The 14,285-nt window shown below is 40.1% G+C and overlaps 1 protein-coding gene across 1 annotated transcript; it reads right to left on the bottom strand.

Moving 5' to 3' along the window:
- Nucleotides 1-143: 143 nt before the first annotated feature.
- Nucleotides 144-14,285, bottom strand: fkbp3 (FKBP prolyl isomerase 3). Its single transcript, XM_028821715.2, has 7 exons — nt 14,129-14,285; nt 13,892-13,993; nt 9,879-9,983; nt 3,151-3,286; nt 2,979-3,046; nt 903-1,000; nt 144-399 (listed from the first exon to the last, which is right to left on the bottom strand). The coding sequence occupies exons 1-7, from the start codon at nt 14,231-14,233 to the stop codon at nt 345-347; spliced, it is 669 nt and encodes a 222-aa protein (XP_028677548.1). The 5' UTR covers nt 14,234-14,285; the 3' UTR covers nt 144-344.

The raw sequence follows: 14,285 nt of genomic DNA, 5'->3' as shown, positions 1-14,285 counted from the left end.
AAACTGGCACAAAAAAAGGACACAGGAAAGGGATTTTTTATGCCACATACCTGGATGATCTGTGGAGGTACCAGAAATATCAATTTGTTTTGCGCCACAATGCACTATACCCCTACTAAACAAATCACTTGGCACACAATTGGTGAAAATAGTCATAAGCAAAATTTTATTAACCATTTAACAATGTTATTATGGAAACAATACTGTTGTAAATACCATGCCAGATTTGACAGGGAGCATGTTTACACCAGAACAGTCCTGGACATGCACTTGAGTAGCCCCTTGCATCCAGGATGGGGCCTGCAGTGTTTCATGGGTTCACAGTCCACCTGGTCAGATATTCCTCAGTCAATGTCAACTAATTCAACTTCAAAAATTAGTTTGGCATTTGGAGGAATTCTGTTGTTCACTGGTTAAGGAAAGCAAGCTTTGTGTGTGTGGTAAACAGGATTACAAAAGAACATGTGAAAACAAAGACATTCAAGATCTACAAAGATTTTTACATGCTGTCCAGCCAACAGAAAATATAACATGACATTCCTATTTTACCTCGGCGCAAACAAGCAGAGCACCATGGGATATAACAGATTGAGATTATTCTTACCTACACATGAGTGACCAGTGAAGAGTTTAGATTAGATGGGGAATTGGAGGGATGATTCACCATATGTTTTTTTTTTTTTAGGAATGTTCAGTTCTATTACATATAAAAAATTTTACATCTGCTGCACAACCGCCTCAAAGTAGGAAAATATTTTATCAATTGGGAACTTTTCATAAAGGTTGACTAATGGACGTGTGAAAATGTAAATAAAATTACTAGGAACTACAAAACAAAACTATATGGTTTCCATAAACTGAAACACAACCCAGTCCCCACATTGTAACTGCATAAAGGATACTTGGCCTCTGGATTCCCCTTTTTGCCATAAGCCCACTCAGAATCGATTTCAAGAAGTGCTTTTTCTCCTTTGCTCATTGTGAGAAGGGCTTCATCCCACTAAAAAAAGAAAAGCACAATACTTGAGGTGGAAAACAAAGACATAACCGTATGCACTCCTAACAGCTGTGTAACGTGACAGGAGGCAGTCCATCTCTGATGTGTTGGATTCTCCCGAAAATAACACATCTCCAGCCTGTACTTCAACTAATCCCAGTGCCAAGTTGCATGCAAACCTGTACACGTGATAACATCCTTTAGATGGCCCAGCCATTTGCCCTGCATGTGACTGTGACTATACCTTCACTGGTGGCACTGCCTGCTTGCTGTTTTCTTGGTTGTCCTTTTTTCTAAATGGGTTTCACATAAACCGGAGTCAGGGGAAGCCGTTCTTTTATCATGACTTTCCTCCTCAGATTTATACACATTCTCATAAAACACATTTTACATTTGAGGTCTTGTACATGGTTTTGCATTTGTTTTTAAGTTAATTCACTTTAACTGCTGAAGCAAAAATATAAACAGTTATTACAGAAGACAGGTTATTAGTAGAAATGGATATTGGAAAACAAACAAAAACTAACCCCCCACCTTATATACTATGAATTTTATTTTAATCACTTGTGTTTTTTGGCATTATGAATATCTAAGACCTACACATATTTTAGAGGTTAAGACAGCCAATAATAATCGTGTCTCCTTCCAAAACAGCCGTCTAGAAATTTAGTGAAGAAAGAATGGCAATAAAAGTAATATTGTGCATTATTAGGAAAATTTGAATGTATATAAAAATTCATAATAACTGACCCATCTAGTTTTGCTTTTTGCTCTCTGATATGTGGGGTTTACCACAGCCTTAATCTGTCCTCGTTTTTATTCCTGTGAGGTTCTTTGCCCAGCATTACATTCCTCTGTATTTCTTTATCGACAATGTCATTTCTTCCATCCATCCATTTTCCAACCCGCTGAATCCGAACACAGGGTCATGGGGGTCTGCTGGAGCCAATCCCAACCCACCACAGGACACACACACAAACACACCCACACACCAAGCACACACTAGGGCCAATTTAGAATTGCCAATCCACCTAACCTGCATGTCTTTGGACTGTGGGAGGAAACTGGAGTGCCCGGAGGAAACCCACGCAGACACGGGGAGAACATGCAAACTCCACGCAGGGAGGACCCAGGAGGCGAACCCGGGTCTCCTAACTGCGAGGCAGCAGCGCTACCACTGCGCCACCGATGTCATTTCTTTTTCTTCTTAAATTTACCTTACAAACAGCTGTCAGCAGCAGGGACAGATGCCTTAGGTGTCAAAATGGTGAGATGTTCTGGAAGCGTGCACTTAATTTGCTAATTACTTCACAAACTCCTTATGTCTTACTGACCAGCAGGTTTCTCAGATTTCTAGGCAGTTTACTGCTGCAGGTAAGGAACAGTGTAGTGCCAGGGTAGGTGAACTAAATTTATGAGTACCTGTGTAATTACAAGGTTTTTGTTTAAACTAGCCAAATTAAAGCCAGAACCCTGTAACTTACTAGACTTCAGCAAATGCTTGCTTTAAACAGTTAAGTATATAGGAGCATTCAATCTGTTAATTTGTAACGGTAGGCCACAATTAACCCCTTGTAGACGATTGTCACAAAACCGCCTCCGGCCTGAATGTAGCTGAGGTGGCGTATGTATCCCACCAATGCCCGTTGATGCGTATTCAATACGTACCAAGGATTTTATTGGAAGCACTGGTCACACCACCTAGCAGATGTAGTGGAAACTACATCCACCTGTTAGAAGCGAAGTGTTAGCAGCCAAAATTCACATGCACAGCCACGCTAATTTCGAGAAATTGTCCAAATTTGAGGTAAGCTTTGCTAACATAAAAATACATACCATATCTTACTTTTTGCTTCTGTGCTATACTCAAATTAACAATCTTCACTTAATTTAGCATCTGCTTGACAGCAAAAACACAATTTCTTTTTTTATATAATTGTAAATAAATTTAGGAAACAAGGGCTTAAAAATATATACTTACTCCCCGAATAACTTTACCAACTCCAACTTTGAAACTTAAAGGCTTGGTTGCCTTCTTCTTCTTTGATGCTACAAAGAAAATACAACAGTAATATTAAGGTTACTACCGACTTTTTGACTTGGTATATGAATGTGCACAATGAGACACGTATAGCACCAAGGACGTTACTTACACGTGGCGATGTTGGAGTCGAAGACGGTTCCATCCTCCAGTGTTCCTTTGTACCAGCAGCTCACAGTGTCCCCCTTCTTGGGGAAGTTTACCTTATCCCCCTTTTTCAGTATTGATTTTTTATACTTGGGTGGACCCTAAAGAAGACAGACTATAAAGTACATGCTATACGACATATATTGCTGTATAAAAAAAAAAAAGACACAAGTGAAGACTTTGATTTACACCAGGCTTATCATTAGAGGGGGGCAACGTGACCAGCCCCAAAATATACAAGTTTTGATTTCTGTAAAGAACAAAGGGTTTGGGCAATGATTTTAATACAAACTACAAGAAAATTAATACTAATACAAATAATGATAACAACAGGAGAACCATCTTCTGAAGAGTTAAAAAGAGAGCTTTGTGGATTTAATCAAGTTTGTAAATGAATAGGCCAGTCCAAAGAGCTTCTGCTACTGTCTCAAAACATCTGGACCCCCATTTGATTGGTGGCCAACAAAGACTCCTCCAAATATATTAATTTAGTTGGGTAAGTAACCCCCAACTGTCTGGGCATTTGAGTTTGCCCTGGAAGGGTCCAGCTTCCCATTAGGGGTCATAACTTACACTGGCCACTACTGGGGTGCATACTGGATGCATCGGGTTCAGAAAAAGGGTGAATTTAAATGCTGTAGATTATTGAAACTTGAGAACACTGCCTGGTCTGCTTTAAGAAATTGTACAAGAAATTAGAAATTCAAACCCTTGGGATTCACATTATTATCCTCATTATATCTCACCAAAACTTCTTTATTTCTGTGTGTTCCATCTGTCCATAGTTGGCCTGCTGTGCTCCGTTTAACAGGTTCCTTAGTAGTTCCACACTAGGAGACACTCTTCCCTTTAACGTTCTTTGTATTCTACATCCATACAGTATACAGTTTACTTTAAAAACATGTCCCTGTAAAGGGGTACATGGCTGGCAACAGACAATAAGAGCTAAAAACTCCACAGTTTGGTCCAACCTCTGGAGAAAAGGGAGTGCCTCACCGGCAGCAACAACTGCCTTGCACATGCCATTGCGGGAGCGTGGGGACCATTAGGAGGCGGTAAGCTGTGTGTGTGTGTGTGTGTTCAGCATCACAGGCACAAACACCAGCATATGACAGAGAAAGGGAGAAGCAGCCAGGATTTATGGGTTGTTTAATGTTATCCTTGGACACTAGAGGGTAGGGGGCCCGGCAGTTGCTGGTCTGACCCACCCACCCACCTTCAAAAAGAGAAAGGAGGGCAAGGATGGAAAGAGAAAGGGATAAGGCAGAACACAGTCCTAGAAAGGTACATGTGTGACTGTGCTGTTCTTCTGATACTGCAAACATCTGGGAAAACTTCCCTGAAGCTGCTCCAAGGAGTTGTTACCTGGTGTTTCTGGTCTTGGCCAGATGTGACCTACAGGGGATTGGCACTGAAAAGCCAAGAGAAACAAAAGAGGCTGTGAAAAATGTAGGGGCTGCAGGTTTTTTGTTTTCTCTTTGCTTTCTACTCTGATTCATTCCTTTTTTGAAATACACTGTGTGCGTAATAAAGATACAAGTTTTATTTATTCTTGCCCCCCATTTTGTTATTCTGGGTTCAATTATGCTACTTTTTCTATTCTCATATTGACATGGTTTTACATCAAATACAACTATTTACCCACTTTATTGGTATTTTCAGGTGTGTCTTTATAGCTTGTAGCAGTGCTACTGGGGGTTGAAACTTCAACTCCCAGCAGTCCCTGCAGTGGCTCCAATTGGTCATCTGCTGGGGGTGCAAGGGCTGCAGGGTACAAGGAGGCCAGCGCAACATTTAAAATGGGGCCAGTGATACCAAAAGGAGGGAAGTCTTTTGTGTTTCGTGTCTGGAGTTGCCTGTCTGTCTGCCTTCTGTTTTGATACTTGTGGATTCTTGTTTTGTCCTGGATCATCTCCTGTTTTGGGTGTATGGACTGTCTGGTGTCGTCCTGCTGCATGAGGACTGTCTGAGGATTTGTTGTTGGTCTTGCGAAAAAAGGAGCGCTCCTGATCCCATTCATACACCATCATCTCATCAGGAAACACCGGTAGGACTGACTTTTACATTCATATACAGTGCATCCGGAAAGTATTCACAGCGCATCACTTTTTCCACATTTTGTTATGTTACAGCCTTATTCCAAAATGCATTAAATTCATTTTTTCCCCCTCAGAATTCTACACACAACACCCCAAAATGACAACATGAAAAAAGTTTACTTGCGGTTTTTGCAAATTTATTAAAGATAAAAAAACTGAGAAATCCCATGTACATACAGTGGTGTGAAAAACCATTTGCCCCCTTCCTGATTTCTTATTCTTTTGCATGTTTGTCACACAAAATGTTTCTGATCATCAAACACATTTAACCATTAGTCAAATATAACACAAGTAAACACAAAATGCAGTTTTTAAATGATGGTGTTTATTATTTAGGGAGAAAAAAAATCCAAACCTACATGGCCCTGTGTGAAAAAGTAATTGCCCCCTTGTTAAAAAACAACCTAACTGTGGTGTATCACACCTGAGTTCAATTTCCGTAGCCACCCCCAGGACTGATTACTGCCACACCTGTTTCAATCAAGAAATCACTTAAATAGGAGCTGCCTGACACAGAGAAGTAGACCAAAAGCACCTCAAAAGCTAGACATCATGCCAAGATCCAAAGAAATTCAGGAACAAATGAGAACAGAAGTAATTGAGATCTATCAGTCTGGTAAAGGTTATAAAGCCATTTCTAAAGCTTTGGGACTCCAGCGAACCACAGTGAGAGCCATTATCCACAAATGGCAAAAACATGGAACAGTGGTGAACCTTCCCAGGAGTGGCCGGCCGACCAAAATTACCCCAAGAGCGCAGAGACGACTCATCCGAGAGGTCACAAAAGACCCCAGGACAACGTCTAAAGAACTGCAGGCCTCACTTGCCTCAATTAAGGTCAGTGTTCACGACTCCAGCATAAGAAAGAGACTGGGCAAAAACGGCCTGCATGGCAGATTTCCAAGACGCAAACCACTGTTAAGCAAAAAGAACATTAGGGCTCGTCTCAATTTTGCTAAGAAACATCTCAATGATTGCCAAGACTTTTGGGAAAATACCTTGTGGACTGATGAGTCAAAAGTTGAACTTTTTGGAAGGCAAATGTCCCGTTACATCTGGCGTAAAAGGAACACAGCATTTCAGAAAAAGAACATCATACCAACAGTAAAATATGGTGGTGGTAGTGTGATGGTCTGGGGTTGTTTTGCTGCTTCAGGACCTGGAAGGCTTGCTGTGATAGATGGAACCATGAATTCTACTGTCTACCAAAAAATCCTGAAGGAGAATGTCCGGCCATCTGTTCGTCAACTCAAGCTGAAGCGATCTTGGGTGCTGCAACAGGACAATGACCCAAAACACACCAGCAAATCCACCTCTGAATGGCTGAAGAAAAACAAAATGAAGACTTTGGAGTGGCCTAGTCAAAGTCCTGACCTGAATCCAATTGAGATGCTATGGCATGACCTTAAAAAGGCGGTTCATGCTAGAAAACCCTCAAATAAAGCTGAATTACAACAATTGTGCAAAGATGAGTGGGCCAAAATTCCTCCAGAGCGCTGTAAAAGACTCATTGTAAGTTATCGCAAACGCTTGATTGCAGTTATTGCTGCTAAGGGTGGCACAACCAGTTATTAGGTTCAGGGGGCAATTACTTTTTCACACAGGGCCATGTAGGTTTGGATTTTTTTTTCTCCCTAAATAATAAAAACCACCATTTACAAACTGCATTTTGTGTTTACTTGTGTTATATTTGACTAATGGTTAAATGTGTTTGATGATCAGAAACATTTTGTGTGACAAACATGCAAAAGAATAAGAAATCAGGAAGGGGGCAAATAGTTTTTCACACCACTGTAAGTATTCACAGCCTTTGCTCAATACTTTGTCGATGCACCTTTGGCAGCAATTACAGCCTCAAGTCTTGTTGAATATGATGCCACAAGCTTGGCACACCTATCCTTGGCCAGTTTTGCCCGTTCCTCTTTGCAGCACCTCTCAAGCTCCATCAGGTTGGATGGGAAGCGTTGGTGCACAGCCATTTTAAGATCTCTCCAGAGATGTTCAATCGGATTCAAGTCTGGGCCACTCAAGGACATTCACAGTTTTGTCCTGAAGCCACTCCTTTGATATCTTGGCTGTGTGCTTAGGGTTGTTGTCCTGCTGAAAGATGAACCGTCGCCCCAGTCTGAGGTCAAGAGCGCTCTGGAGCAGGTTTTCATCCAGGATGCCCCTGTACATTGCTGCAGTCATCTTTCCCTTTATCCTGACTAGTCTCCCAGTCCCTGCCGCTGAAAAACATCCCCACAGCATGATGCTGCCATCACCATGTTTCACTGTAGGGATGGTATTGGCCTGGTGATGAGCGGTGCCTGGTTTCCTCCAAACGTGACGCCTAGCATTCACACCAAAGAGTTCAATCTTTATCTCATCAGACCAGAGAATTTTGCCTTTTGACAAACTCCAGGCGGGCTGCCATGTGCCTTTTACTAAGGAGTGGCTTCCGTCTGGCCACTCTACCATACAGGCCTGATTGGTGGATTGCTGCAGAGATGGTTGACCTTCTGGAAGGTTCTCCTCTCTCCACAGAGGACCTCTGGAGCTCTGACAGAGTGACCATCGGGTTCTTGGTCACCTCATTGACTAAGGCCCTTCTCCCCCGATCACTCAGTTTAGATGGCTGGCCAGCTCTAGGAAGAGTCCTGGTGGTTTCGAATTTCTTCCACTTATGGATGATGGAGGCCACTGTGCTCACTGGGACCTTCAACACAGCAGAAATTTTTCTGTAACCTTCCCCAGATTTGTGCCTCGAGACAATCCTGTCTCGGAGGTCTACAGACAATTCCTCTGACTTCATGCTTGGTTTGTGCTCTGACATGAACTGTCAACTGTGGGACCTTATATAGACAGGTGTGTGCTTTTCCAAATCATGTCCAGTCAACTGAATTTACCACAGGTGAACTCCAATTAAGCTGCAGAAACATCTCAAGGATGATCAGGGGAAACAGGATGCACCGGAGCTCAATTTTGAGCTTCACGGCAAAGGCTGTGAATACTTATGTACATGTGCTTTCTCAATTTTTTTATTTTTAATAAATTTGCAAAAATCTCAAGTAAACTTTCTTCACGTTGTCATTATGGGTTGTTGTGTGTAGAATTCTGGGAAAAAAAATGAATTTAATCCATTTTGGAATAAGGTTGTAACATAACAAAATGTGGAAAAAGTGATGCGCTGTGAATACTTTCCAGATGCACTGTACTGATCTCTGGACTATTTACCATCATTTCATTTCACCATTTGCCCTTTTCAGGGACTTCATAGTGTATGGTTTCTGTTAGTGGTTTGTTATTGTCGAATTCATGTTTATTGTACATCACCATAAGGGGAACTGGGGCAGGATCGTTGTTTCATTTATTATTGTTTAATATATCCTTTAATTGCTGTTTTATTACCAGTTGCTTTTTTGTCTCTGCTTGGGAGTGTGTGCAGGTCAGGCCAAGGCTGGGTGCGTCACTGGAATCTCCACCAAAAAAATAAATAAATCACCCACCGTCTTATCGACAGTGTGAATCTTAGCGGCACCAGAGTAAGTACTCAAGGAGTCCCCAGAGAGAGACACAGTACTAATGGAGTCCAGTCTTCATCTCGGGTCACTGGATAGCATCCATGTCTCACAACCATATAGCAAGACAGGAAGCACCAGGACTTTATGCAAAAGGACGAAGGTCCAAGACTTTAGATATCGGGAGCGCCACACACCCCTACCCAGCGACCTCATGACCCCCGGTGCTCTCCCAATCAGTCTACTGACTTCATAGGAAGAGTCACCAGAGACATGAGTGTCACTGCCAAGGTAAGTAAACCTTTCAACAACATTGATTTATATTGCACATTTTCTTACAAAGTATATAGCTCAAAGTGCTTTACAATGTGCCAAAGAGAAATTTACAAGAAAAGAAAAAACAGATTAGGTAAGATTTCAAGATCTGATTGTCAATACGAATTAACATCATAGGGGGATTCTTGGGAAACAGGGCCAAGAAATTTCAGCAAGTGCTACAGTCTGTAATGTGAAACCTGCAATGGTTGCTGACACGAGGTCCAACAAGAACCCGCAAGCCAATGCTGTAGAGGGGATAATCACAGCTTGTGCAAATATGCCGTCGATTCTTTGATTAATTGGTTTTCCTCTCAAAATAATGTATTTTCTATCAGAATTTCTAATTAAAATACAGGTATTCAAAATTTGAATCAACAATGTCAAAGTCTATCTGTGTCTTTCATGGCACAAACTTGTAAACTCTACATTAAGCCAAATTTTCTTGACAATACGTATGAATTTTTTATTTGAAACAACTGTAAAATGTCATATTCAGGATGCAGAGATATTTGAGTGTTGACATATTTAACACTGTGCTCAAATTTGTGAAAACAATACTATAATCCAGTTATCGTGCGCAATTATTATGATTGTAAAATCATTCAACTCTGCAGTTTTTAAAAATACCAACAGCACAATTCCACTTCCAAGAGAATGTGCGATTCCAATCAGAATTTCGGCCAGAGAACTGATGCAATCAACAAAAGACGTCAACTTTAAACTGACAGGCCCCCGTGGGCCCACATACGAACGTGGTCAAGTACGAGAAGGCTCACCTCATGTACAGCCTCTTCCTGTGTGGCTTCTTTTGCTTTGTCATCAATTTTCACTTCCTTCATCTTGCTTACAGCACTCTCGGTTGAGTCAGAGCCCTTAAACCTCTGTGACAAAAACAAACGTTATATTCAAATGAGATTCTGAGAGATTAATTCTCTCACTGACATTATTAACATATGCTATGCTATGATAAATTACCTTATTGTAATTAATTCCATGCAGTAGTGCTACCATAACAAAAGTACTAGGATATCAACTGAATTATATGTTTGACTTTCAAATGACGGACGCTTCAAAACAAAAACACCACTTTTATGGAGCCATCACAAAAGCCGCTTGCTTATATTATAAATCCCCTCTGCTAGCAATAGGGATGACCTCACCCCCCAAAAGGTTCCTGGAAAATCACACAAAGTTTTACAGCTCACTCCACCCTTGCAGTAATGGTAATACATTTAATGATGTACCAGTGAGGCGACAGTCACTAACAGGCTGCAGTCTGAATCGTCATTGAGACATCATCATCATCATCATCATAACCACAGCATAGTTGCCAAGGGTGTCATTTTAAAATACTAGCTTATTTTTCCTTGTTCTACAGAAAACTAAGTCACAAGTGTAGCATTAAGACGGACTGGCTGGCTGTGCTACCCATCCAAGACAGTTTGAAATCTAAGAAATCAAAGTAGACCTCAGCATTAACATTTGTTGTGCATTATACAATGCATGTGTTTCTGTTATATGCCATTTGGTACAGGATTCGTAAAAGCAGTGTTAGTCTCCTTAGCTTTAGAAAAAGAAGAAGAAGAAAAAAAAAAAGCCACATGTAAAAAGTGTTGCATTTTTGGCTTAAAAAAATGACATTTATATTAAATCTCATCTTTCTATTGTAAAATGTGCAAAACACTAAAAGTACACAGTAAGAAGTATAATTAGCATCATCTGTTTGAATGGGAAAACTGCTTAGGTGTATGGTCATTTACCCGTCAGCATGTTCAGCATAACAGTTCATCTCAGCAACAATTCTTTCAATCATGTCATCATTAAAAAATATCTTCAAGTAACTAAATGGACCTTGACTGTCAAAGTTTATTCTTGGCTGCCCCACAAAATCAAAGTGAGGTGGTGCAGGTTTATATGAAGCAGAGTCGACAGAAACCCAAATGCGAGTATCACTTTTGGATACATTGTCCGTTTCAATTTCACTGCCTGAAGACACATTCACTTCGTCATCACTGCTGATGAGCGGCTCCTTAACATCACTATTCCTGACATCACTGTCAAGAGCGTGCAACATTTGAGCGGCTGAAAAACGTTTTTTATGAGACACCGTTAGGAGGCTGGGAGAAGACGCATGTACAACATTGCCCAGGTTATGCACTGGCCTGACGCTCGTCCCTAACTCTACTGGCACCTTTACAGCCCAAATAATCCTCAGGTCTACCGTTTACGGAACATGCATCTATGCAGTTGCCCAAGTGTCACTCAGGACTGACGTTTTTTAGCATTGTCACTGCCTGAGTAACACTCGGCTCTAATGCTAAGGAGGTTAATGCTTATGATGCGCCATGTAGTGAAATTACAAATGGAAGGCATTTTATAAAAAAGTTTATGATGTGCCATATTTTGCAGTGACATAACCAAATGGACACACAGGCACTTCCTTTTATTACGCTGGATAAATTGTCAGAAACAGCTAAGAATCTTCAAAATGAAAAATTCACAATATTTGTCATTTAGATCTGATGCAATGAATGTAAAAGTAAAAAGCATCTCAAACCAAAATATCACCTAGCATTATCAGCTTTAGCCTTGGTCCGTTGGGCTAATTCAAAGCTTCACATTCTCCTCACATTCTCTTTTACGCAATGTTTCGTGAATGGCCTTCTGTTCCTACTGAACAGATGTTTTTTCGGGTTGTGTAAAGAAGCTACACAAAGAACTGCAGCCCGAATATTTTTGTTTGCAAACCTCAGAAGAAAGAATATGACTAATACACAATTTTTTTCCAACTCACCTAACTCACTCAGGGCAGTGCTGTCCAAAAACAAAATAAAAACACAAGTACAGCTAGCTGAATTAGTAAATAAAATTTTTAAAAAGAATATTTTTTTTATTAGACAAAGAGGTTATCATTGGAATGTGTACACCTTTTTCTTAAATGCATCAACCAACATATTAAAGTGTCATTTTCACTTAAACAAACATACAATTATAGTTGGATGCATTCCAGCGCAGCCACTTATTATAAAAGACGAAAATAATATGCATTGTAATTATTCATACGTATAAAAACAAGACACAGGCCATTTTGCTCACAATAGCTTTATGACAAATCAATGAGTTCCCTAAAATAACTTATTTTCCAAAATACAAATGTTATAGGTAGTCCTGCTTTATAATGAGTGAGTGATGAAGACAGAAATGGTGTGTGCCAATAAACTGCTTCATGTTTTTTCAAATGCAGCTCTGCTTTGACATTACTAAGGTGTAACACTAAAAGTGCACCGGACCCCATTAATTCATTTCTACAGATTGACAGTCAAGTTATTACTTTGTTGGTAATGGAACATGTAGAAAAAAAAATATATCTTACATACAAAATTTTCAGGAGGATTCCTCCCACTAATACACACATTTTCACTTACTAGCCCTATCAATAAGGACATACATTATTTGGTTGATAATTCTGCACCGTTGATGGCCATAATCAAAACTAATCTGGATCCAGTGAAACTAATGACATACCATTATTTATGAACACATTTTCAATAATGTTAAAATATTACACATAGTATGTAAGATGATGACATGACCATTCATAAGTGCACCATGTTTGTTAGAGGAACACATTTACATTAATGGTTGCAGGATGAGCAAAGTTTACCATCAAGACTATCTTAATGTTACAAGGTCATTTCCCTAAAATGCATGCAGTATACAATGTGATTGTCAAAAGCAGCAATGCCTTGATCAGTCTTTCTTAAAATTAAATTTCTTGGTGAAGCAGACTTCAGGCATTGTGTTTCCTTTTCAGTTTGGCTAGCTATCAATGCTTCTTAGAATTGAGATGCCTTCCCTCTCGAAAGCCATTAAAGTAATATCACAATGTCAATGTATATCTTGTTACTTACTTCACTTTAACTTGTTATGTAAGATGTGCATGTGCCAGTGGTGTTTATGGTTACAATCCAATTAAGCCAGGCAAATGTCACCTGGAACTGAAAGGATGCCGACATTTCAATAGATCTGTCAAAATCTACTTAGTCAAGAAGCAAGATAATTGGCATGTCCAAAATGTACATGTGTGGGTGTGCCTGTGGGTATTAAAAGGGGTCTGACTGTCCACCAATGTCATAAGAGCCTGTATGGTATTTTTGTGGTTTGGTTCCATAAAAAAATGTGACCCAATATGATGGTCTCTGCAACTTGAACCCTGTAGAGAAAAATCTCATTTGTGTTAAAATGTGAAATGTACATCTCTGAAAGCACAAAGATAAAATAAATGATTATACTCACTACTTATTTTATAGTGGGGTTAACATCACACTTAATTCACCTTTTTTGGATTTATTTGACCAGGGGAGAATTACTAGGATGGGAAAGAACAAATCTAGGTATTACTGACATATACTGAGAATTAATGTCCAAATTTTTTAACCCTTTTAAACAACTGTCTTAACAAAGATTTCTCGTTTTAAACTGCAACCGTTGTCATGGATTGAATACTACTGTGTTTAGACAGTTCTTTATGCACGAAACAGCAAAATACAAAATGAGTTACTACGTGGCATTAACCTCAGGTTTTAAGTACTGTAACAAATGAAGTCAAGGCACCCAGGTAAAATCCAACTGTCCACCCAGCAATCCCATCCTTATTTTTGCAATGTAAAAACACCAGCGCTGTCAAACATATACTGTACAACCAAAAGATACTGTTACCGTTAACCTGGATGGATTAAAATAATTATATTTTAAATAGTCCAAGCAAGTTCACGTCATGTTAGTTTACCTTGTTCTTAAACAAGTCTTCATAGGCAGTGATCAGATGTTCTTTCTTCGCAGTCTTTGCAACATTTTTTATGCTTCCCATCAGCTTGTGCTCTGAAAGAAACTATAGGAGAGCTCTATCAGATAGACCCTGAACACACCGCGTGCGCTTTACGTATAAAGACTTATGACAACGTGCGTTCAGTTTACTGTACAACCGGAAAAAAGCGGCATAAGCTACCAAGCGGCCGCACCGTACCGAGTCGGCTGCATTCTCTTGTAGGAATCGAATAATGTCTTTTTTCTGGAGGCTATCACTTTTAAGTTGCTCTTCACTCCACTCCTGCACTGGTTCAGCAGCCATCTTCCAGCACGATTCTGTGAACTCTGACCTAAACGCGAAGGCTCGCCTACAA

The sequence above is a fragment of the Erpetoichthys calabaricus genome, chromosome 16 (genome assembly GCF_900747795.2).
Source record: "Erpetoichthys calabaricus chromosome 16, fErpCal1.3, whole genome shotgun sequence".
NCBI classification, from domain to species: domain Eukaryota; kingdom Metazoa; phylum Chordata; class Cladistia; order Polypteriformes; family Polypteridae; genus Erpetoichthys; species Erpetoichthys calabaricus.
Note: the sequence above shows the minus strand (reverse complement) of the source record. Positions and strands in the feature narration are given on the sequence as shown.